The sequence below is a fragment of the Podarcis bocagei genome (assembly GCF_964188305.1).
Source record: "Podarcis bocagei genome assembly, chromosome: 6".
NCBI lineage: Eukaryota > Metazoa > Chordata > Lepidosauria > Squamata > Lacertidae > Podarcis > Podarcis bocagei.
Window position 1 is genome coordinate 45,600,498 of NC_138130.1, and position 26,286 is coordinate 45,626,783.

At 39.2% G+C, this 26,286-nt stretch overlaps 1 protein-coding gene and 1 long non-coding RNA gene across 7 annotated transcripts in view; one reads left to right on the forward strand and one right to left on the reverse strand.

Annotated features, from left to right (window-relative positions):
- The window catches only part of IL1RAPL1 (interleukin 1 receptor accessory protein like 1), a 653,181-nt gene extending 628,536 nt beyond the window's left edge, over window positions 1-24,645 (forward strand). For 3 of the 4 annotated variants that reach the window (XM_081197780.1, XM_081197781.1, XM_081197782.1), the window contains 3 exons: window positions 6,025-6,168; window positions 18,645-18,815; window positions 21,795-24,645. In XM_081197780.1, coding sequence (XP_081053906.1) covers window positions 6,025-6,168; window positions 18,645-18,815; window positions 21,795-22,513 — 1,034 coding nt within the window. In that variant the 3' untranslated portion in view covers window positions 22,514-24,645. The remainder of the gene's footprint in view (window positions 1-6,024; window positions 6,169-18,644; window positions 18,816-21,794) is intronic. The other variant, XM_081197783.1, reaches the window with a different exon arrangement.
- LOC308589032 overlaps window positions 5,085-26,286 on the reverse strand; it is a 94,431-nt gene continuing 73,229 nt past the window's right edge. For 2 of the 3 annotated variants that reach the window (XR_014009038.1, XR_014009039.1), the window contains 4 exons: window positions 15,669-15,804; window positions 13,631-13,760; window positions 8,444-8,559; window positions 5,085-5,543 (listed from right to left, as the gene is read on the reverse strand). This is a non-coding gene — a long non-coding RNA (uncharacterized lncRNA). Of the gene's footprint in view, window positions 5,544-8,443; window positions 8,560-13,630; window positions 13,761-15,475; window positions 15,566-15,668; window positions 15,805-26,286 lie in introns of all 3 variants that reach the window. The other variant, XR_014009037.1, reaches the window with a different exon arrangement.

Below are 26,286 nucleotides of genomic sequence, written 5' to 3' on the forward strand. Positions count from 1 at the left end.
AATACCAGACTGTTTTGCAAGTGCAGAGCTACAGCCAGCTTAAACTGCTGATCTCATGAGCTTCTTCAGTCATTAGGAATCAATTATGCCTTATATTTCACAAAGTGATTGTGAGGAATAGGACTTGAGTGGACAAAAAGCAGCAACTGTTTTATAGTAGCAGCTGTTTTATAGCAGCAACTGCAGATCTAAGAAATTCCAGATCTAGAGCACAATTCTGCAAAATGCTTGATTTTTCTAAAGGTGGTACAAACACATGATGTAGTGGTAACATACTTTATGTGTCAACATCTATTAATTGTTCCTAATGTTATGAGCAATTAGAATATCGTAATAGAAACAACAGTCTACTGCCTTTGGCCTGGGTAGACTTTAGACTACAAAGCTTTATTTATTTCACAAAATGTATATACTACTCGATTGTAGAAAATGACCTCAAAGTGGTTTATACATGATACCATGTGTTTTTAGAAAAATAAATTCCTTTTGCAAATTATTCATAGTTAATGCTGGTTAATAGAGATAATTCTACTCCATTTTCCAGATGAGAATTGAGACAAAACACAATCATAGAACTGTAGAGTTGGAATGGACCCCAAATGTCGTCTAGTCCACCCCCTAATAATAATAATAATAATAATAATAATAATAATAATAATAATTTATTTATACCCCGCCTATCTGGCTGGGTTTCCACAGCCACTCTGGGCGGCTTCCAACAAAATATTAAAATACAACAGTGTGTCAAACATTAAAAGCTTCCCTAAACAGGGCTGCCTTCAGATGTCTTCTAAAAGTCTGGTAGTTTTTCTCTTTGACATCTGGTGGGAGGGCATTCCACAGGGCGGGTGCCACTACCGAGAAGGCCCTCTGCCTGGTTTCCTGTAACTTGGCTTCTCGAACTGCCAGAGGGCCCTCGGCACCGGACCTCAGTGTCCAGGCAGAACGATGGGGGTGGAGACGCTCCTTCAGGTATACTGGACTAAGCCTGTTTAGGGCTTTAAAGGTCAGCACCAACACTTTGAGTTGTGCCTGGAAACGTACTGGGAGCCTGCAATGCAGGAATCCCGACTAAAGCATCCATAACAGACGGCCACTGCTCTGCTTCAAAACCTCCATGGAAGGAGAGTCCACCACCATCCGAGTGAATCCATTCCACCGTCAAACAGCTCCTACTTAGAAAATTTTTCCTGCTCTTTAGTCAGAATCTCCTTTCTTGTAATTTGAAGCTTGGTTGGTGACTGGTGTTTTCAGCAGACCATTTTGAGGTTGGGATTTGAGACTGTCCCTATAGCAGCTCATCAGGACAGCCAACCACCGTTCAGCACTGCAGCTTCTGAAACAGTGAGGCAATCATGGAGCGGCTGCAGTGCAATATAAAGTAGTGCTTGGCTGAAGGCCCTCAGGCTTTGTAGTATTGTTATTTTCTTGAGAACAACTTCCATGCTTGTTCTTCTCACCATCACTGTGTTCAAAATACTCATGACTGGAACTGAGATGAGTTTCTAGATTGCTAGAACTGGATTTCCACTTTCACATCAAAATTTGCATGTTTAATGAAGGAAGGCAAAGGCTGAGCAAACTGCATGAAAATTTTAAAAATGTGTTTCTCTGTTTTTAATCCAATCACTATTTAGATAGAGCTATGCAAATGATCCCGATGGCTGCAGGGAACTGTAGTTTAGGGACCAGGGTAACTCTGTAAAATAGATACAATTTTAAGTGGTGTGTGTGAGGGAAGACAGATAATTACATACTTGGGAACTTTAGTCATATTTTTGCAGCCTAGTGTTTAATACAAAAGCATCTTTGCATGTGATAAGTAGGGGATATAAAGACTCTCAAAAACTCAATCAGTAGTGGGTGGAAGCTTCTGAGAGCACTCTTCCATTTGTTTACTTCTCTGTGCAAGTGCAGTTAATGATAAGTAAATTACCTCTGTGACACTACTGAGAAGTTTATCAAAAATTAAAACCAGGTGCAGATCAAAGATATCCCAGAAGTACAGCTGATAATTACGGTAGGATTAGTGTAGAATGAATGCATTTATTACCCATGATATCATTCAATATGTCTAGAGAATAACGGTACTTTATTTTAATTAGCTGTTTCTTTCACTGGGTTCTGTGGTCAAACTATCTTGATAAGAAAACAAGTGTAGCAATTGGTCAGAAAGCTTGTAGCAAATCTTGTTTCAAATTGAAGCAATTTATTTCTTTAAAAAATCTACAACTGAAAAGCAATCAATGGACTTTTCCATTAGAATAGATCCAGGCTTGTGCTACCGCAAGACTATTGTTAATTGCCTGTAACTAATGATTGCTTTGCCCTCAAATGTAACTCTTCAGCACTCATTCATTTGTTGTGTTTAACAGAATGCCATTTCCCCAAGGAAATGCCTGGTAATTTTCCTCTGCAGTTTTCAGAGCTCTCTCAGTCCTTAAACAGGGCAAGGCCTGTAATTTAATGTCATAACACAAAGTCTAAACAGATATGAAATGGTGTGCACTTCTTGTTTCTTTCTTCCCTCCTTCCCCTTGAAGTGGGAAATTATTATTTTTTAAATATATATATATATATATCTCACTTCCAGGACTTTCAAATAGAGTATAATACTTGCAGCTGCTGCAGCCCTGTAACAATACAGTCGTATCTTGGATCCTGAACGCCCTGGAACTCGGATGTTTTGGCTCCCAAACGCTGCAAACCCAGAAGTGATTGTTCTGGTTTGTGAACGTTCTTTTGGAACCCAAATGTCCAACGGGGCTTCCGTGGCTTCCGATTGGCTACAGGACCTTCCTGCAGCCAATCAGAAGCCGTGGTTTGGTTTTTGAATTTTTTGGAAGTCGAACGGACTTCCAGAACGGCTTCTGTTTGACTTCCAAGGTATTACTGTAATGCAAAATGTAGCAGCCCTGTAACAATAAGGCAAAATGTAGCATAAGGCAAGAGTTCATTGACAATACAGTGGTACCTCAGGTTACATACGTTTCAGGTTACATACGCTTCAGGTTACAGACTCCGCTAACCCAGAAATAGTACCTCGGGTTAAGAACTTTGCTTCATGATGAGAACTTAAATCATGCTCCGGCGGCGCGGCAGCAGCAGGAGGTCCCATTAGCTAAAGTGGTGCTTCAGGTTAAGAACAGTTTCAGGTTAAGAACGGACCTCCAGAACGAATTAAGTACTTAATCTGAGGTACCACTGTACTGGATATGTCAAGCTACTCTGGCTTACATTTTGTAAAGTCATGTGACCACAGCCTTCCAACTGTACTGATTTAATCAGGTAAGTTCCAAATATTTTTGGGAGGTGAGAGTCACGGGACCGTTTTGGATTGGATACATGTACCAACAAGTGGATTTTGTGTTGGACACATGCCGTGCTGGAAGTAATGTAGGAGCATGGGATGTTACATTGTTTCTGGAAAGAAAAGCATTTGGTGCAATTAGTAAGGTCAATAGAGGAAACTCTCAGTTTCTCCAGATTGATTCTGGCTTGGCAAGCAATCTGTGAGAAGTGGAGGGATTGAGTGCAATCTAGAGTAAAATTAAGCAAATTTACATCCTGCTGATTTCAGTGGGACCCTTAGTGTACTTTCATCAGAACTGAAGCAAATATGTGATGTGGGGTTTTTTAATAGTTTTAACTGTTAAAAGTTCATGAAAGTGTTCTTCAAATGAGACATCCTATGGTCCCATATGAGATGTCTTCTGTAGCATAAGCATTCAGTAACATACATAATAATTCTTTTGTTTTAAAAAAAACATGATTTTTTCTGTTTGATCTTGTAATAATTCTAGTCTAGTTTCTCTATACTAGTATTTTTCCCTTGCCTTAATGCATCATCATTACAGCAGGAATAAAAATGGTGTATTTTGCACCTAGCAACCTGGCACATTAAATCCCTATCTTCTGGTTACCACTGAACAGCTGCATCACATGTGGCAGAAAAAGATAAACAGCAATGTAGTAAGCCAGTGCTGTACAATTTCCATTTCCATTTATTTTCTAAGCCATTTTATTACTATTCTAATGAAACTGTTGTGGGTTTATTTATTTGAGGAAAACAAACATCTTTTCCCTATAGATAAGAAATATTCCAAATACGTGGAACCAACACTCCTGATCTTAAAACTGTAGAACATAAAGGAGGTTACATTACCATTCTTAAGAGAACGGTGTGTTAAATAAATCATTTTTTAAAAAAAAGCAAAAATAATATTTAATTACATTTTATTGTCTTCTAGAGAACACTGAGGCTTTTATAGCAGTTGCATGCATCTCAGTAATAAAAGCATAAACATACCTAGGCAGTGGAAAGAACTATTATTGCTTATGTTTCCCCCCTCTAGCTTTTGTATTTCTATAATTGAAATATATGATATTGAATTGTTATAGCAGCAAATACTAAACAAAAACCACGACAATATAGCACACGTGACAATGGGGAAAAAATTCCTGTCAAAAATTTCCAAGGGGCAGTTGTGTCAGTTGGTTCTATCACAAACAACAAGAAGTCTTGTGACACCTTAAAGACTACCACATTTATAATATAACACGTTTTCATGGACTAGCGTACTCTTGATGATCCAGGCTCTTGAGTTTTGTTTTGTTTTAAATCTAACTGATAAATAGTGAATAGTCATCATGCCATCACTGGGTATAATAGTAGGTACACATACCCTCTGATAATGGAACTCAGGCTCACTTCACTTATTCATGGTCACGCCATGAACTTCCAGGTCAGACCCTAGATATGTATAACAGAATGTTGCAGCCCAATATATTGTGGGTAAGTACTTAGCTTCACAGTTGCCTTCCTCACAGGGTTGTGATGATGAAATATGGAGCATACCATGAAGGGCACCTTAAGCTCCTTGAGGGAGAGGCAGGATATAGATAAATATAATAGTTGTTGTTTTCTGCAAAAATCACTAATCTGTAGTGCATGCACAACACAGTCCTTTAATTCTGCATTCTCTTTTCCCTTTTCATCTGTCAAACAGTATTTTAAAGCTTTTTTTTATGTTGAGCCACAGCCATTTTTCTAGGCTGAATGATAGAAATATTACAAGCAATAATGTATTTCAATTTTTTATTTTTTATTTTAGAATGACAGACTATTCTTCATCTCTAATTTCAATACAGCTTGTGAAACAATACAACAGCCTTATGACATTTAGCGATGTTTCTCTTCATTTTACCACCCCTCATTTCCTGTCTTAACAGCAGCAGGAATAATAGTATGGTCACCCGTATGCAACTGCTTGGTAATTGTGAGGGCAATGGGCAATGATGACTTTAACACTTGCAGTTATTATCCGATAAGTGATATTACCAAGGAGATTACTGTTGACAGACAGTATGATTACATTTGTCTTGAGTTGTGTGGAATTTTTTTTTTTCATCCTTGAAAACTAACCTACATGACAGTGATCTCAATCCATCATGCAATCTCCAGTGGTACAACATAACACAAGAAAGTGGTCACGTTCCAGCTCTGAATGTCAGAAATGACAAATTGGGGTGATTTGCAACATCTAAGAGAGAGAGAGAAAATGCAAACCTGTTTATGGAGAGTTGAGAAGGGAAGATGAATTACATATCAACAGGGAATGGTGTCAGAGATATTAAAACACAACTGATCCATGAGACACTGGAAGACATGAAATAATTTATCTTCACATATTTAAATTTTGGGGGGGAAAGTATATATTTAGCTTCATCCTACATGACTGACAAAAACTCCTTGAGCAATGCAACTTCATATGTAAACAGTTGTGCATATCACACAACTGTTGTGTACAACAAAAAGATAACCATGGTTGTTGCCTTCTGTAAAAAATGGTGTTATACCTGTGACAACAAACTAGTAAAACACATGCTCTTTTTACAGACAGAATATCTAAATATCATGTATTTTTGAACTGTTGACAGCATTTTCTGCCCCCACAACATGATAATAAATGGCTGCCTTTAGTTCAGAATGTGGTGGTTATTAAGTTTTATAATTCTTTGCAGAGCTGATGTATACAGTTGAGCTTGCTGGCGGGCTTGGTGCTATTCTGCTGCTACTTGTTTGTTTAGTGACTATCTACAAGTGCTACAAGATTGAGATTATGCTATTCTACAGGAATCATTTTGGTGCTGAAGAACTAGATGGAGGTAAGCAAGCAAGCCTCTCCATATACCCTTTTTAATATATATATAAACCCCCATGGAATTTTAATTTGAAACAAAGTTAAAATAAAGGCAACAAAAAGGAAGAACGCAGTCAAAGCACAAGATCACCAAAGAACAGCAAAAAGAAGACTTGCTGATTCCAATCCTTCGTATATAATAGGTAAGCCTATAAAACAGTTAGAGTAAAACATGCTAAAGGGAACAACTGAGGGAATCAGGATGTGTAAATGATGCAGACAAGTCATTGGGCATCTCCAGACTGATGTTTTATTGCAGGTGTATTCTGCAACATATTATTGGCACACTAACAGTGCATTGGTGGTGCATTTATTATTAGTTGTTCTGTAATGTTTCCCCAATGCTACTATCACCTTATTGCTGTCCAGAATGGCTATGATGCAACAAAGGTGGGAGAAGAAGAAATCCCCCAGAAAATTTGCAGTTACAGAATTTCAGCAGAAAATTACAGGATATGCACTGACAAGAAATGAAGCAGTAAGACGATTCCAAAACTTTTGCAGGAACAAGTAGTCTTGAAAGCAAGATCACGTATGTCTACCTTGATAGAATCATGTACACAAGTAATCAGGAATTCTCAATAGAAAGGATGTCTAGAGGGGGCCATAGTCAGAAGAAAATATGCCTATGCATATGTAATTCAGCACTGTTGTTTGACCAGGAATCTGACCTTTTCCTGACCAGGAATATTTCTATATATGTCCTCTTGTTCAGTGGGGCTTACATTCAACTATGAATGTTTCAAATTACAATATAAGTGCTATATTAAAATACGGGTGGGGTGGGGGGAGTTACTAAAATGTTACTATTCTACAACAATACCATTGCAGATCAGGTCAAGAAATTTAAGAAACACTTTAAACCACACATGTGTACTTCTGCCAGTGTCTCAGGAGTGTGTCCTAAACAGATCCATCTAAATCTAGATCAGTTTAATTCTACTTTCTGGGGATGACATTGTAACAGATCTTCAACCTAATTGTTGAACCAGCATTTATTTTCAGTGACCTAGAAAAGTCATTTTTTCAACACTTCCTGGTTAACAGAATCTAAAATTTGTAGTATCCAGAGGGCTTGATAGAAGCACCTGGTGTTAAAACATTAGTTAGGAAATAGTGTAAATGTATTTTCTGCAATTGGTGTCTGCAGAAGAAATTTCTCATCGTGCTTTCAAAGTACATACGCTCTGACCAGTCCATTCTTTCAACATTACAGTGGTGCCCCACAAGACGAATGCCTCGCAAGACGAAAAACTCGCTAGACGAAAGGGTTTTTCGGTTTTGTGTTGCTTCGCTAGATGAATTTCCCTATGGGCTTGCTTCGCAAGACGAAAACGTCTTCCGCTTTTTTTTTAAAGCGCAGTTTTTTTAGGGCACAGTTGCGACAGACCATGCTTCACAAGACGAAAGACATTGCAAGACGAAAAGACTAGCGGAACGAATTCTTTTCGTCTTGCGAGGCACCACTGTACATAGTAATGATTTAGTCAACAAGAGATAACACACATGTAAATGGACAAAACATTGTACAATTATGCACTAGCCAGTAAGAATAAACAGTTCCCCCACTCTATAAACACTTGTGTATTGTTCCCCATAAGATGCTGAAATTTAGCAACGGCATGTGAAGAAACGGGAGCGCTCCCAGTAATTCTGCATGCATGGGGATGGGATGGGGCAAGGAGGATGCAAGGGTTAAGGAAGCTGCAGGTTGGCAGTATTGCTGCCCCACTGGTGCATGTAAACCTATGGGACACTATTGGTACCAGACCAGAGCTTTCCCAACCTTGCCATGCATTGCCCTTACCACTGCTTCTGGAATGCTGCTCATGGACTGCTACTGTTGAGATGTGAATGATATTAGCTGCCCCACACCCAAGATTAATCATATACATATACTCTGCAGTTTACGATATGCAATTTCCAATTTTCTTGAAATACCCCACAAATATGTGGCATATTTCAAAACTGTAGTATTTCAGCTTATTAGAGATATACATCATAAGATATAAATATGTGAAATAAAAATGGCAATGGTTAATATCTTTATCTGGATCCAAAGTGAAAACTACTACTACTGCTACTAATTATTGTCGTTGTTGTTGTTTGGTTTTGTTATTTGACATTGGCTTAAATATGATTGAATTTCTTTTACCACAGAATTCAATTTAGCAGTGATTATTCCTGACAAACTGACAGTTATGATTAACCTTAGGTACTTAATAAAAATTAATATTCACCTGGAACAGTCAACCTTGTACTACAGGTTCATTCCCCTTATGGTTGTTAGGCTTGATTACTGACTTGTTCCAATTTATTAAGACTCTTGATAGAGGTGAACATTCATTTAATAGATCTAACAGTTTAGAAATTGAGGGAAATGGATTAGGGGGGATCAATAAAGTACAAACAGCATCTAATCACACTTTATATCTCTTTGCTATAATTTTCACTCCAGTAATGTCTAAATTATGCTGGTTTTGAATACACAATATGTCAGGCATTTGCTAAATTTAAGATATATGTAAGTTCTACTGTTCATGATTAACCTTGTACATGGGGGCTTAGTTGAATCTAATTCAAGTATGCAGAAAAAATGTTAATGTTGTAACAATTCTGTCAAACAAATTGTGGGTGGAAACACTCCTTTCATCTAAAGAACACTTTGAGCTCCTAGCAGAGAGCTCTAACTGGCAATGAAGGGGAGAAGGAATTATGCCTATGTCTTCTTTAATTCCAGAACCACCTTACATCACTCAAATTTTACCACCCAATGCCTGCCTCTTTCCTGTCTGATGCTCCAACCCTGAATCACTCTGACAAAGGCAGATTTAGGGCAGCATGACTACTTCCTCTGTACCAGGCATAGGCAAACTTGGCCCTCCAGATGTTTTGAGACCACAGTTCCCATCATCCCTGACCACTGATGGGAGTTGTAGTCTCAAAACATTTGGAGGGCCGAGTTTGCCTATGCCTGCTTTGTACAGAGTGCTCCTTCCCAAAGCATAGTAAATACCTGTTTCACGAAAGAGGTGTGAGGGCTCTGGCAAGGTCCTAGAGACCTCACATAAGCTTCCCAAAGCCTGCAGCCCGAAACCTGGGGAGCGCAGCGGGGCACACCCCGGGCTTCGGGCAGCTCTCCACAAGCCTTTGGGAGCCTGGCACGACTTCCCACCGGGCTCCCAAGGCTTGCAGACAGCAAGCTCCGCAAGCTCCAGGAGTGATGGCGAGGTTGCTCAACCTCGTCTTCGCTCCCGGACCCATTCTGGCGGCTGGGGTTGGGGGAAGCTCGGGCTTCCCCCGCCCCCAGCCCCGCAAACTCCGAGAGCGATGGCGAGGTTGCGCGTAACCTCGCCATCGCTCTCGGACCCGTTCTGGGGGCTGGGGTCAGGGGACGCTCGGGCTTCCCCCGCCCCCAGCTCCGGGAGCGATGGCGAGGTTGCTCAACATCGCCTTCGCTCCCGGACCCCCAGCCCCGAGGCTAAAAACGAAGCCAGGACAGCGAGCGGGATCCATCCCACTCGCTGTCATGGCTTCTTTGCTCTTTGGGGCTCGGGGAGGAAAATAATTCCCCCCCTTTATTTTACCCCTCAAAAAATAAGTGCGCCCTATGGGCCGGTGCGCCCTATAGGGCGAAAAATGCGGTAAATATTCTCATATACCATTCTATCAGAAACCATCTAGTCCTGGGGCTTTTGCTATTAGCATTGATTGAATGACACAAAAGATGTCATGATAATGATATGATAATCACACGATCTGATCTTCATTTGCAACTGGTATGTTAATATTCTGAAAGAGCTCTTGAGGGTTATTATGATTAGAACTAACAAGGAAACTGCAAGAGGGAGCAGGGGCAGGCTGCTTTAAATACCCAAAGAGCGGACCCAAGTGAAGCCTACTGGCCTCAATTGGTCCCACCTCCCAGGAAGAGGCTGGCCCCGAACCTGCTTGCAATAGGCCAATCCACCAGGCAGGCCTAGACTCCGACCTCCTGGATAGCTCAGAGGACCAGCTGGATCCCCCATTGCCAGAAGACTCCTGCTGGCCAGGAGCCCTGCAGGCCCACAACGACACCTCGACAAGTGGCTAAGCGGAATTGTCTTCCTTACATAGTTCTTCATGGAACTTCTTTCGGCAATGGCTCCTGTTAACTAGACTGTCTGCAAAGCTTCTGTTTCTGTATTGCTTTTAATAGAATGCCAGTAGCTCAATAGCCTTCTCTTCAGACACCTAACAGAACTGTGCAGTTTAAGAACTCTAGCAAACAAATTTACAGCCATTGGGATCTGTGTCATTTAGGGTGATATCCAACTGTGGTGTCCTATTTGTGCAGGCATCTCCTTACACAAATAGGACATGCTTCCTTCCCCTCTACAGCTCCCCCACACCTCAAAATCTGCTTCAGAGGGTTGGAGTAGATGGACACTGCAGGGAGAGGATAGGATGAGAAATTCCTCTCTGAAGGTAGTTGTGTTCAGGGAAGATTTTAATATCTGACATTTTTTTATTATTTTATATTTTGCTGGAAGCAGCTCAGAGTGGGTAGAGTATAAACAATATAATTAATAATAATAATAATCCATTGCATCTGCTATCGTGACATTGGATCTCACTCTTCGTTTTGAGACCACATGATATCAGTATTAAATGAGGCATTTCTGTCATGAAAAGAATCTAATACAAAACTATAACATCACCAATAATTAAAGAAGAAGAATCTATTGACGTCTGTGGGGAAAAACCAATAAAGAAAAAAAATCCATGTTTGGAATAGTAACATTAGCTATAGATAAGATTATCTGGTCTATCCATAAAATCACTGCAATACAGCTTTTCCCTGCGTCAGCTGTTTTCAACACTTCAAAATGAATTTCATATGGGCCAAAGTGCTACTCTTCTTGCTCAAGATGAAACCCCATTAGCAAATGCTCTGCCAGCTGGATCTATAGCTATCACTATTACATATATAGGTTTCTTTTCTGCTGCTTTTATTATTTGAAATGCATTTAAAAACTGGATTTGCTCATTAACACTTTAACATTTCATGTTAAACCTAATAGGGGAGGGCTAAAAAAAAATCACATAATCATTACCAAAAATGTATTATGCCACCAATATTTATTGCACTCATTTATTTATTTTGTTGATATAAGTTACCGAGTTCTTTTAATATATGCATTTCATCCTTCTGTGCCCATGCTGCAACGTCTCTGTTTTGTAGGTTTTTCAGGAGTAGAAAAACCTCAGCTTCTGACTTATTCCAATGCTTTTCCTTTTAACCTGCGTTAATTTCCCATTAGATGATTTATTATTTTACAACTCCTTTGTTGTGCATAAAGAGATAAGTTTTGTAAACACGGAATTTTCACCTCATTCATTTTGATTTCCTAAACATCACAAACGACTTGATTCTGTATTTCCATTAACTGACTGTCCTGAAACTTTACCAGAGTGCCCCACAGTTACCCTCTGTAGTTAATCTTATGAGAATTATCAACACAGATTATTACTCCACCAAGTAAAAAAGCAACACGTTCGACTTTCTTGAACTTGAATAATCGCAACACTGTTGTTGTTTTTGGTAAGCCTCATAGGTGCATATTGTTTCACGCTGGATGTGCAGAGTCAGATTGGTAGGTCATCTATCCCTGTATACCCTTTGTTGAGCGGCAGCAAGTCTCTAAGATATATAGCAGGCATAGGCAAACTTGGCCCTCCAGATGTTTTGGGACTACAACTCCCATCATCCCTGACCACTGGTCCTGTTAGCTAGGGATCATGGGAGTTGCAGTCCCAAAACATCTGGAGGGCCGGGTATGCCTATGCCTGATCTATAGCTTATGTCCTTTCCCACCCTGCTATCTGGGATGCTTTGACTGAAGGTTCTTGGACTGAACCTAGGACCTTCTGCCTAGTCTTTTCTTGTCTTAGATTTAAATAATAGTTCCATGTTCATCTATACAAACTCCTCAGTCTATGACACTGTGCTTTTGCTAGATTTTTGCCCACCTGGGCTTCTTAGAGGAAGGTGCAGTGTTTAAATCAAATAAATAAATAAATAAAATAAGCAAGCAGGATTTTCTTTTAATGGGATAGTTTGTAATAGATTATCTGTGCAGATATAGAAAGGTAGAAAATAAACAATTTTGCCATTGTTTATTCCCTATGCCTTAGAAAGATTCTGTAGGTAAATTTTGACTTGGACATATACCGTATTTTTTGCGCCATAACACTCACTTTTTTCCTCCTAGAAAGTAAGGGGAAATGTCTGTGCGTGTTATGGAGGAAATGCCTACGGGTGGCATGCCTACGGATTTTCCTCCTCTAAAAACTACGTGCGTGTTATGGTCGGGTGCGTGTTATAGAGCGAAAAATACGGTAAATATCGGAACAGAAGATGCATTTAATACCTCGTTACTTAAATGGTTGCAGAACACTAAAGCTTAGAAATGTTTAACTTTTTCCTAACCAGTTGACTTATTCTTTCTTAATGTCTACTTTATTAAAAATTTCAACTCATAACAGAGAAAAACAAAAGTTTGACTCTCAAACTCAGACTGACTTCTAAGAATTTGTGGCAATGCACAGAGAGATTTTTGTTCTAAGTGTTGAAGAGTGTAATTTGTTTTTCATATAAGCTGATCAACTAATAAGTATTTCTGAAGTTTTTAGAGTAAAACTAAGCAAACGTCTATCATTAATAATAGATCATTCAGTTTGGGTCCAACTAATTAAATAGCATTGCATTTGGTGTCTATATCAATTTCAGAGCTGAGCTGACAACTGAAAGTCAGCAAAAGAATAAACGATACAGGTCTTTTGTTATTGTACTTGAAAATGAGGGTGTGTTGGGCTTCTTGTGCTTAATTTGTTGCTTATTTTATGTCACCCTATTATATTGCAGGGTGTAATGTAACATCAAACTATTTGTATAATTCATTTTTAATAAGTTTGTATTAAAAACATCACAGAAATGCTGGAATTTAATAATTTATGTGATTGAGACTTCTAAACATTAAGGCATAATGAATTCATAAGAAGACAGCAAGCGATAAAGTCTGCTCTGTTCCCTAGTGCACTTAATATATGTTTCTGCCACTCCCACATGGCAGCCAATGGAAATCTTCAATTAAAAGTACATTTAGCCTGCAATCTTATACACACTTATTGGGGAATAAGATATAGTGAGGTTAATTACTTCTGAGTAAACATGCATAGATTGTGCTGTTAGAATTGTACTGAGAAGCCTTAGTAGGCAACTAACAGTGCAATCGAATGCATGTCTACTAAAAAGTAAGCCAGGAAGACTTGAAGGGATCTCTTCCCAGTTAAGAGTGTATTAAGCTCCTGGAATTCCTGGAATCTTGCGCCACTTGGAGATTGGGGTGGCACACTACAATACTGACAGCATTTGGAATAAATACCTATTAAAGCAAGACAGAGATTTCAGAAATCAGTTTCTTATCTTTAATCTCCTTGCCAGTTCAGGAGGATTGGTAAATGTTTTCAGCATTCCAGCTTCTATATGCTCAATAGCAGGTGCTGTTTATCTTCCTACGCATAGGAGAGAGGGTAGTATGTTTATCACTAAAGCTTGTTCCTCTGACAAAAAGCAAATCTTTCAAATGGCATAATCTATACTTAGAGCCAAAGTGCAAGCAACAAATCAATCACATCTTCATTTGCAAGATACATTGATAGAAGATTTTAGCTGTGCTTCTTTACATGCTTTTGAAAATTAATTGAAGTTCTATTCAAAGAGGAGGCATAAGCTGACAATGTATCTAAGACTTTGCTAGAGCTTAACTCTCTGTCTGTTTGATCTTTAGCCTGCAAAAAGTCAGAAATCAGTCATGTGCTCTCATCAAAAAACCTAGAGTCAGAGTAAGGCAAAGCATTCCACCACATTTTAAAAAAATATATGCTTGGCCTACGAGAAGTCCAGGTTGGAAATATATTTATGGAGTTGCTCATTGTACAGAAGAGCTTCTAAATTGCACATTATGAACTTGGATTGAGTCCACATTTCAGTAAGTAATCTAAAATTCCAGAAAACAGACATAGGTCAATAATTGCAAAACTTTCTTGTGGCTCTACTGCTTTTTGGTACTATTGAAAATTATCCAAAAGACAATTCCTTTTATTTGCCATCCATTATGATTTGAATTCAGCTATCATTAGCAAGATGTAGGTGCAACCATAGTATCTGATTCAGGTTGGTGGTTCACCTATTGTAAAATTGACAAATGACTAGGCAAGCCTTGAAAATATCTATAGCAACACTTGCCTTTCTCAATTTTTTATTTTTTTGTGTGTTATTCATTCTTTTAATTATTTTTTTTATTAATTGACATCCATACACAATCTTAGGTACATGTACAGCCTTAAATAATTATACCATTAAATATTGATTTAAACTTGTATTTGTACATGCTATTTTCTTATAATTTTAACTAAACAAAAATAAACCAAAATAAAAATTCAATAAACTAAATTATATGAAAACAGACTTCCCGTCATTTCCCGATGTAAGTTACATTTACGACACTGAATGTACTTATACTTCTTACCTTACTCTTACTATAGTTTCTAGTACTTTCTTATAACATATCGTACCGTTTTGCCTTGCTGAGTAGTATTTAATTTACACAAGGGTCATTCAAACGCCATAGATGTTATGTCATTGTTATATTTTTGTAGGTATTTCTTAAACATATCCACTTGCCTTTCTCTGTGAATTTTCATTGCACTGGAGCTAATGTGTATATTCCATCTTCTTCTTATAGCAGTGAAATAACAATCAGTAGACATTTGCTAGATTAAGTGCTAGATAACAAGAGCTTTAGTGGCAATTCTAAATGAGAGTCACAGTTTGATAATCCTCAAGCCTGATCGGTATCTATGATAGTGACTGCAGAATTCAACTCATGAATCAGTTTTCCTTCAGCTCAGCTTCGCCTACATTCTCACTTTCAGTAACCTGTATATGAAATAGATGGTTCCAGAATAATGGAACATTTATGTAGCCACTTAATTCACCCATGTTCCCTAGTAGCATGGAATTGCATCACAGAGAAGCAGATTTCAATATGCAAGTGAAGATGGCCTATGTCAACTCAGTGCACCATTGCTCATATTAAACTTGCATTAATGACCACATATTTTCATTGAAATATATCTTTCTTCCTTATCCCATCTAAAGAAAACTAGATAATATCATTCACTAGTAAAAAAAATTCCTACTGTTGTAATATAAAATTATTATGTACGAAACAGTCTCTGTATCTTCTGACTTTCTTTTCAGGAGCCCATCAGTGAGTGTGTTTTCACGGTATCAGAATTCTCCCAGTCTTGAAGAACTAGTTGATAGCAGACATATTTCAGGAACAGAAAGAGAAGAGGAGGGGACAGTGACAGGGGGCTTTCCATCAGTTTCAATAGGAACATTTTTATTTCTATTACCTTTCACAGCCAGAATATTATCCAGATAGCAGCTCCTGATTGAGCACAGGTTTGTGATTAGGGCCTTGCTATGTTCTCAGCTGTACTCAAAGTTCTTGCCAGTGTTGAATGGGCACTTGAGCTCTCTTACCAATATCTGTAATTAAACAGGGAGGGAAACTATAAATGGCTACTTCCACTGCAGAAGACAGTATGCCTCTGAATCCGAGTCGCAAAGCTCTGCATAATGACATCCCATTGACATGTGGTTTGCTACTGTGAGAACAAAATGGTAGACTAGATGGGCCCCTGGCCTGATCCAGCAGGATTCTTATCTTCTTAGAACTAAACACATGACGGGTAACTGTGATTATAGCTCCTGGCTTCCTCATGTATCCTGCCCACCCTGCCCCCAAAACTCACATATTTGCAATGGGGACATCTACATGTGGGATATTTAATTGTTTGGGAACTTATGCAAGTGCATCCCAAATGAGTAGGTTTCCCCTTTGCAGCTTTCTGCAGTTAAGATGTGAATATTGTGGGAGCAGGGAAGGGCAGCAAGACATGTAATGTCAGAGGCATTCACTTTACTCCACCTTTTCACTTTACTCCACATACTCCACATACTCCACTTTACTCCACCTTTTCACTTTACTCCACATACAGAGATCATATCTGCAAAGGGTCTGTGCTTTGTCTTGCATATAGCCAGACATCAGCACTGCCTTAAGCTGGCATACTGTTGTTTTTACAGCTGAGTCTGAAAGGTAAAAAGGAGTAAAGTGAAAAAAATGTTAGCAAATAGCTGAATTCAGCATTGAATCACTAGCATTACATATGGTACAGGGTAGGATATTCAATCAGACCTTTTTACAAGCAATTGATATTCTCTATAGCCTGTGCATAATGCTGTCTAGAGAGTTAGATGGATGTTAACATTTCATTACTCCTGCCATTGATTTCTCCCTACTTTCTTCACAACAAACATCAAAATGTGACCTCTTATTCCACTGAATTAGTTCCAGAGCACTTGGCATTATTGACCCCTTAATGAAAATTAATGGTGGTTTCTTTCATTCAATCTTATAAGTAAGCAAACAGAATGCATATATTGAAAAGAGTACATTTATTTCCCATTGGAAAAGAAATAATATTATGTTCAAAACAAAAGCTCACCTTAATGCAATGAACTGGGTTCATTGAAACAGAAATAAAAAGGATGGCTTTCATTGCAGTCTCCATTATCTTTTTACATATACATACTTACATCCACCAGATTTGTTTTCAAATGAATGTTAGAAGTGGGGTGGGGTGGAGAGGGCTGATCTGTTACTTCTCAAACAAATTCTTCTCACTCACATTATTTGCAAAACTTTGCATTTATAATTTTAGTTTTTCCAACAATCCCAATTATGCATGTTTTATTATAGTTCTTAAAATGGGCAAGTTGAGCCATAGAATTTCAGTTTAATTTATTAGCAAAAGGATGATCTAGTCTCCTTCCCCTTCCCCTATTCGCTGTATTACTTGAGTTCCCTGCCACCATCCCTATTCCCATTGACAGTAGTGCCACACGCAGGTATTGGTTCTTGTGGGAGAAAGGCATACACCTATGCTGCGTGCAAGAGAGATGTGGAAGCAGGACCATGCTGGCTAAAAAGAGCTCCTTCTGAAAGCAAATTTCGAAACTTTATATTTGAATCCTGAAATCCTAATGAAGATACTAATTTTGAATCCAACAATGATTTGAACAGTAGAGCAGTGTTTCCCAACCTTTTTTGGGCAAAGGCACACTTGTTTGATGAAAAAAATCTCGAGGCACACCACCATTACAGCCCTGTGACGTCAGCGTGCAGCGTCACGCCGGGAGGGACGCACGAAAGTGTAAGTTTCAATTTTTTCCCCTCCCCCTTGCCGGGGAACCTCCAAGCTTTGGGGGTGGGGGGGGAGGAGGCAGCAAAGCGAGGCAGGAAGGAGAGCGCGGCTTGGCTGGGTGAGCTTTGGCAGGGGCGGGCGCTGCAGACGGAGACGCTGCCCGCCGAGCTCGCAGGCAACATCTCGCGGCACACCAGGCAACATCTCGCGGCACACTAGTGTGCCGCGGAACAGTGGTTGGGAAACACTGCAGTAGAGCATATAATACTGAAACATTTTTTTTCAAAATGTGTTCTTGAAATCCAGAAATCTGCCTCTTTTTTTCTGCTTATAACATGCTAGAGAACAAATCAATACTGTACGTGATTACTTTTGAATTTTCACTATGTGAACATCCGTCCTCCTAAGTTTTCAGTAACTGAAAACATGAGCTGTGATCCCGTGATGGGCCTGTACTTTTTGTCACACAACTGTGTACACACCATACATGTTAGGAATATTGAAAGCACATGACTTCCTACAAAGGAACTCACAGATACAATTCCCAGCACCCTTAACAGACTACAGCTCCAGAAGCCATGTGCTTTAAACCTATGGTGTGTAAACAAGCCGAAAGTCCGGGTGACAGCGTCCAGCTTGAAATTTCAGGGAGTGGTAACATTTTAAACTAGTGGAAATTTAAAAAGCAATTGGGAACCCTGAGGGATCAGCTTTTAAATAGAAAATTCTGCTTAAATGCAGATGGTTGTTTCTCATGATAAAAATGAGTGAAGCTCTTCCTTCTATCCTCTAAAATTTCCAAGTTTGTCCAAAAGGGAATTTGTCCCTATTGTTAAAGCCACCCCTCCAATAAGGCGATTCTCTGTCTCACAAACAAATATTCTGCTTCACAAACAAAAAATTCCTAACACCAAGAAAAAGGAAGAGAATATACTTGGCTAGACATAGAATGAAGCAAAAATAGCCAGACAGTGAAGTACGGAAGCAGGGAGAAAGAGGCAAAATTGGTAACAGGGCAGAAGATTTCAGATCAGACTATGTCTCTTGGTAAAAGGGGAAATATCAAGTCTGTCTTCTATCTTTCTTCTGTCTCTATTCCCCTTCCCCTTAAAACTGCAGATAACAAAGATTATGATGCATACCTGTCATACACCAAAGTGGATCCTGACCAGTGGAATCAGGAAACGGGAGAAGAAGAAAGATTTGCTCTTGAGATCCTACCAGATATGCTTGAAAAGCATTATGGGTACAAATTGTTCATTCCTGATAGAGATTTGATTCCAACTGGAAGTAAGTTTCAATTCTGTGTGTGAATGCATACATGTTTGTTTGTATACCAGTACCTTTACATATGTGTGTGTGTTTATTTTTTAAGATATATATTTAATGCAGTATTGTTTCAATGCTGTCTCATAAAAAACTGTAGTAAAGCTTAGCAGTAATACTACCAGTTGCAAATATTAGATTCAATGTATTCTCTTTAGCTAAAACAAAGAAGAAAATGAATGTCCATTACACACTGATAAATCACGCAAACCCAATATCTGTGATCCAGGAACTTGATATCCAAAAATTGAGGATACAAAATAAAATTATTCAAAGTTACAACATATTGTGAAAAATATCACTTGACAATAAGACCAGGCTGAAAGTTGTCTGTAAACTGTTCAGAAGTGGCCTGAAAATGCCTCTCAGGTAACATTTTTCAATGCACCTGTTTCACAATGCTTCTCCTCCTCACAGCTGTGATCTTCACCATTATCACCACCACCTCAAAGCCCCCCAAAATGAGGGCTGGAAATATCTTCCTCAACCTGGCTTCAGATGATATAGTATTATTCCTAATAAAATCAAGAGTAAGAACAACATTCCTGTTTTGACTCTAAGAGACTTCTTGTCAAACAAAATGGTGCCTATGAGCCACCAGAACATCGCTAGTAATTTCTGGTGGATTTTTACCCTCTACCCTAAATACCACTGAAATGCTTTCAACTTTGCCTTCTGCAAATGGGACAATGGAGGGGGTTCAACTCAACCAAAAATTCTGCCATGAATGCAGTGACCATGAACAGAGGAATCCCCATGGTGTATAACAGTGCCCAGTTGTACACACACAAAATATAGCAGGCTAACATGACACTTGCCTCATTAGTCCATTATTGGAAATAGGAAGGGCTTTTTTTCTTGTTGACCTTTTTTTAGGGCGGATCACCCACCGTTGCCAGGGAGTTCCGGCTGAAGAAAACCCTGGGAATAGGGAATTTATGCATGCCTCTGATATCTTTGTCTAATTCATCTCCTGATTCAAATAAGGTGAATTACAATCCTTGGAAGAGTAATGAGGTGTACATACTCCTTCCATTATACCTTAACTACTTGACACAGTTCCTGCATGGAGAGAAAGAGTGGGGCAAAACAAGGCTTCATTATGCCCTGCCTGTACAAGAACAACCTCTGAATTAATATGCAGACAACACATAACTTTGTGGAATTCCTCAATGACACAATATTATGTCTCTAAATAATGGGACATTGAATTGTTTTGAACTGTGAAAAAGTAGGTTCAGTTTGCAAGGAAATTTAAGAACTCAGCTTTTACAACAAGAACTACTGCAGAAATGTTCTATTGGGTTGAATTTTTGAATCAGCCTTAAACATAGTTTATGTGGGAAAACAGGAATTTTGTCTTACTGTGAATTTCTATTTGCAGATTAGGCTGGAGGACATTCCTCTGATAGGGATGGCACCTCCCACTGGATGTGACAGGCAGGTCTTCTGCCTTCTCTTTAGGGGCAGGAGTCATCCCACTCACCAGACCAACTGAGAGAAAGCAAAGATGACCCCCTCATCCTATGATAGTCACTGATGCCCACAAGAGACCTGAAACAAAACCTTCAACAGGCATACTGACCATCCTCAAACAGGATAACACATTGAAGTAACAAGTTCCTGGTCCCAAGGAAAGAGGGTAATAGAAAGCTCTAACATATCTGGGTGAGCACAGATGCCCTAAGCCTACTACACCCACCAAACAGTGCAGAAGAAGGAGAGGCGGGCAGAATACCCTCCATCCTAATCGGAAGCTCTGCATGGGCCTGAGCATGCTCCTACCTCTGAAGAGGAGGCAGAAAATTTGGTTGGACCTTGCCTGTCACATCTAGTGGGAGGTGTCAACCCTATCCATGTCCTTCATGCTGATTTGGCAGATTACCACCCCTTGTCTCCCACCATCCAATGCTCTGTTGGATTGCTACCAAAAATCCATGAGCTCTATTCCTTCTCCAGGGAACAGGAAAGGAGCCACATTATTAAACATAATGGAATACATTATTCCCTTGCAGAAAGCCTCCATGACACTGACCTGCATTGTGGAAGATGGGGCCAAGTCTTTGTCTTTCTCATTTATAAGAACTATCCAAACTTGGACGTCCCAGTTACAGACCGGACTTTATCCTTTTCAGCCTTACTAGGAACAAGATATCTCCACAAACTTGTTATTAGAACTTCTTCCCTTTTTAAAGAAAGGTGTCCGGTTCTAAGTGAAACAAATGAAAGCTATGTTAGTATTTGAGTTGAATGTGCAGCAGAAAATGAACTGAATACAGAAACCCAGTTCGAGGAGCACACTTTACCCTGGACACAATTACACTGAGACTCTAGGTTTAGGAAAGTAAGAAAGCTAGCATTTATTATTGGAAATGCATTTTTAAAGGAAATATTCTAATTCTTTTCTTCCCCTGTAAGTCTTACTAAAAGTAAAATAATAAATAATAATAACAATAGTTTTATCTAGCTAAGGTGGAGATGCACTGAGCCATGCTTGCACTTGCATCTCAACTGAAGGAAGCGCCCTGTATGTTTGCTCTCATGAAGGAGGCACAGAGAAAAGAAAGGTGAGTAGGAGGTGTGGTCAGCAACCCTAATATCATCAGTCTAACATTTAAGGAAGATCAACAGCTCAGCACTAGAACACCCTAGGAAGTATGAAGGTTCCTCTCTCTTTCCACCCTTTCTCATGCAGATACATCAGCCTACCATACAAGCTAAATTGCACTCTGCAACAGGGGTATTCCTTTATTGGTTCCTAGAATGAAGAATGGGAACTTACTTGGGGAAAATTCTTATTTACCACACATGCCAGACCAAATGGTTATTTGTAAATCTGCACTGAATGTTTGCATAATGCATAAATAAAAAGGACTTTGTTTTTAAGCAATTTGAAGCTCCGGTATAATTTTTGCCTGACCTTGAGCCTCTCTTGCTTTACAGCATACATAGAAGACGTGGCCAGATGTGTAGACCAAAGCAAGCGACTGATCATTGTCATGACTCCAAACTACGTGGTAAGAAGAGGCTGGAGTATCTTTGAACTGGAAACAAGGCTTCGGAACATGCTAGTTACGGGAGAAATTAAAGTGATACTGATTGAGTGCAGTGAACTTCGGGGAATCATGAACTACCAGGAGGTTGAGGCCCTGAAACATACCATCAAACTCCTAACTGTTATTAAATGGCACGGACCAAAATGCAACAAGTTGAATTCCAAATTCTGGAAACGTTTACAGTACGAAATGCCTTTTAAGAGGATAGAACCCATCACACACGAGCAGGTTTTAGATGTCAGTGAGCAGGGCCCCTTTGGGGAACTGCAGACGGTCTCAGCAATTTCCATGGCTGCTGCTACCTCCACGGCTCTTGCCACGGCCCATCCTGATCTGCGCTCCACCTTTCATAACACGTATCATTCCCAGATGCGCCAGAAACACTATTATCGAAGCTATGAATACGACGTACCTCCTACTGGCACCCTGCCTCTTACCTCAATAGGTAACCAGCATACCTACTGCAACATCCCTATGACACTTATTAATGGGCAGAGGCCACAGACAAAAACTAACAGGGAGCAGAATCCCGACGAGGCTCACACAAACAGTGCGATACTGCCACTCCTACCACGGGAAACCAGTATATCAAGTGTCATTTGGTGACATAAATGCAAGGGGGAACTCGCCCCCCTTGTGTAGAAGCTAAGTCTGCAGTCTGGTGCCTGGAACTACATCCTCGACTGCTGCTGTTAAACATGCATTACAATCTATGAAATATGAGGAAAAACAGGGTCTTGTACATATGTTTTTGCAAATTTCTTTGTAGCATCAGTCTTCCTGTTTTACCCATGTCTCCTGCCATTCACATTTTGACTTTGTTTTATATGTCATTGGGATTTGTATATTTGCATTTTTTTAAAAAAGAGAAAAAATGAAGAGACTGCTGTATAGATAGGAAAACCTTTTTGCTTCATTAGTATAGTTTGAGTGTTATTTTTTAAAACATTTATTGGGAATGCTTGGACAGTTATGTTGAATCCAGAAGCACTATCCATTTGTTGGCCCGCCTAGCCTGATTCCCAGCGGCCATGCTTGCAGCAATTCACCAGTGTGCGTGTGTGCGTGGGGGGGGGGACATTTGTTCTTAGGAGGACCCCACTAACGACTCATAGCCCCATCTTCATTCATTATCCCACTGCTACACTTTACCCCCTTACCCTTGCCTTTTTTACAGCACCACACAGAGTGAAATTACAGGTGGTCTAAATGTCTTAACATTTCACATAGTTAATAGTTGTGGAACAAAACAAAACAAAATAAAAATACACAACCCAGTCTGTATCACTTGGTTCACAATAACCACTATGGAGTATGTAGAAAGAAAAATAGGGTGTTATGCTTTATTTTATGAGTTGGTTGTATTCCTTTTATATAAAGATAATAACATGCCGACTCTAATTCATTCAGTTCCTGAGAAAGTGTTGGATGTGTTTGTGACTCCCTCCCCCACTCCGTTTTTGGTTGGGACCAGTGGATCTCTTTCTTGCTTTAAATTCTTCAAATGAGATTATTTACATTCATCAGGCAAGTATGGCAATAGGCACTGAAGTGCACTAAACCCCGCAGAGATTTACGGTGATGGCTTCCAAACCAAAGGAAAGCAGAAGGACAATATCTAATATGGTTTGTCACATTGTATTACAAAAAAGTTGTCTTTTAAGAAGTATGAGAAAATTCTTTTGCAGCCGATTTGGAGTCCCCGTGTATATTAAAGTTTGGTCATTGCCTTTTCTTTTTGCTGATACATCCAGAATTTAGAATTCTTTATTATTCATTCTTATTTTTTTTTTAAGAAGAAGAAGAAGCTTGTAGTAATAATTTAGAAGGTTTTTTTTAATTCCAAGGTTGTTTAAAGAAGATCTCAGGAGGTTGCAAAAGTAAATACCAACAAACATCAATATTTTATAAAAGAGTAATATTTAAATCAGACCCAGAAATGTTGGAAACAATTAATGTTATTGAATAAAATAACCTAGTTTTATTTTAAATGTATGATTTCATCTTTAAAAAGTTAAAGAAGGATCATGGAACATGGCTCTGGGAAACATTCTCTGCATAAACCTCAGGACTGATTTTTTTGCCCACACAGAATTCAAGGAGAGTTTGTCATAGACATTAACGGAGCCAATTAACTCCTCAATCACTGAATGTTAACACAGTCAGCATTAATCTCCATATTTACACATACTGATGCAATAGTCACATTTCACATAAGAACCATGAGAGGGAGGAACAGTAGGATTGCTTTTCATATGGCACTAGCCTTTTGGGAGCACACTTCTAATGCTGATTAACTTACATCAGAACAGAATGTGACCTTTTTGTTTGTCTTGCACTCAAAATGCAACAATTTAACTGCTGGAAATGACGATTTGAAACTATTGAATTCACCGCAGATGGAGGGCGTTTCCTAAAGAGCTGACCAGTAACGGCTGCTATAATAGATACTGTGTGTTTTGTTTGACTGCCAAGTTATAGTTTGGTTTGGATAAGATGCAATGTGGTGAAACAATCTGTAACCTGCATTCTAGAGGTGCTTGTGGGCTTCAACCTGTACACTGGAAATATCCAGTCTCATGTTGTAACTGGAAAGGAAGCATCTGCAAGTCATATTCAAGAGCCTTTAGGATGTATATAGACATTTATTTGCCTAACAATATTCATTTCTGTGACAGTTAACTCAGGTCCTTTTCTAATAATGTTATTTTGTTAGTATGTGCTCCCCACCACCACCACCAAAATTAAAGCCTGGGCATGTGCCAAATAAACCACATCAAGCAAATAAAGCTGCCAGGACCAACAAAGTAGCTTTGCACATTTTGTTCTTTGAAAATGTAAGATGGCTATTATAGACACCTGCCAAGTACTGATGGAATTTAATGGCCTTTAATGAGATTGCAAATCTCAGACCTTTTCCCCTCCACTCTCCAAATTCCCAACAAAAGGTAAATCAGTGCAATGGCCTTTTCTTTTATATTTTTGAAGCTTAGATCTGAGTTGTGAAGTAACTGTAAAGCATTGCAGTATGACCACAGCTACGCTGTAGGTGTTAGCAGGTTTGGTTTCTCTTTTTTTAAGGTGTTTTTTTTGTTCAAGTCTCACCAGGAATACTTTTCTTCTTCTATTTTTAATGTAGATTTAAGCACTTTGAATAGCATGATTCAGGGATTAATGGGTACTATTTGATATTCACACTACTTAAAGAAAAGATTTTCTTATAATGCTTTGTCATATTATTAAATAAAATCAAACAAATGAGAAAAGGAAGAGTATGTGAGATAAAGGCTCCAAATGGCTGGAGACCGCCATATTTGGCTTTAGAAACATTCCGCCCAAGTATTCCTCTTCTATAAACAGCTGTGCGAGAAACAGTAAAGGAACTGTCATATGTTCACGTACTCAATGTTTGACTAAAATTCTGTTAGAACACAAAATAAAAAGGAAAAAAAGTATTTGCCCTAGTTCCTGGGCTCTATCCTTTGTTTCTTACTGGGGAAGGAGGAGGTGGGAGAGAGGCATTCTGTGAAAGTTTGCATGCAAAGCCATGTTAAAGGCTTATCCATAAAAGCACAGCACTTTGTTTGGGAAAAAAGTCCACAACCCAATGCAGAGCTAAGTGTGCTTACTTCTGTATCCACAAATCTGTTTTCGATTGTGGTCAAATTCAACAGCACAATCACTGGGCAAAGGTTACATCTTTGGCTCAAAATCCACAGCTAATATGGGGTCATATGGATTATGTCAGTAATTGTCTGTTAAACCTCCCTGACCATCCTTAACGTGGAGCTACTATTCTCTGAAACAAGTGGCCATTCACCATCTGCTTTGATTTTTCTCACCCCAAAGGGTCCAAGGTAAGTAGTAGGTGTACTGCTAAACGGCCTTTTCATACCACCATTTTTAAGAAAATGTCACCATAAGGAGATAATTATGGAAGCACTTATACACAATGAGTTGGATCTACAGTGACTTCCATAAATAAAATATAGCCCTTCCATTCATGGAAGCCATTAACCTCTTGAGGAGGCTCTGCAGAAGAGTAAAGCGTCTTCTTTCTTTTAACTTATTCTCCCATCCTCCCATCCCCTGCAGTACTTTTCATGTTTCTCTAGGTCTCACAATCCCTCAAAACGGATAAGGGACACTGCAAGGGGAGGGAAGAGCTAGTTAAGATTGCCTCCTCTCAGCTTCCTCCAGCAAGAGGAGAATTCTGCTGAATGTGAACCTGGATCCAATGTCCGGAAAAGTAAGGAACTCACTAAATTAATGGAAATCCTTCCACCTTAAAGATAGTTATGTGAATAACCATTGTACCACTAATGCTGAAGACCCATAGAATTCTAACAGTACTTTTGCAGATGTATACATCTATTCTT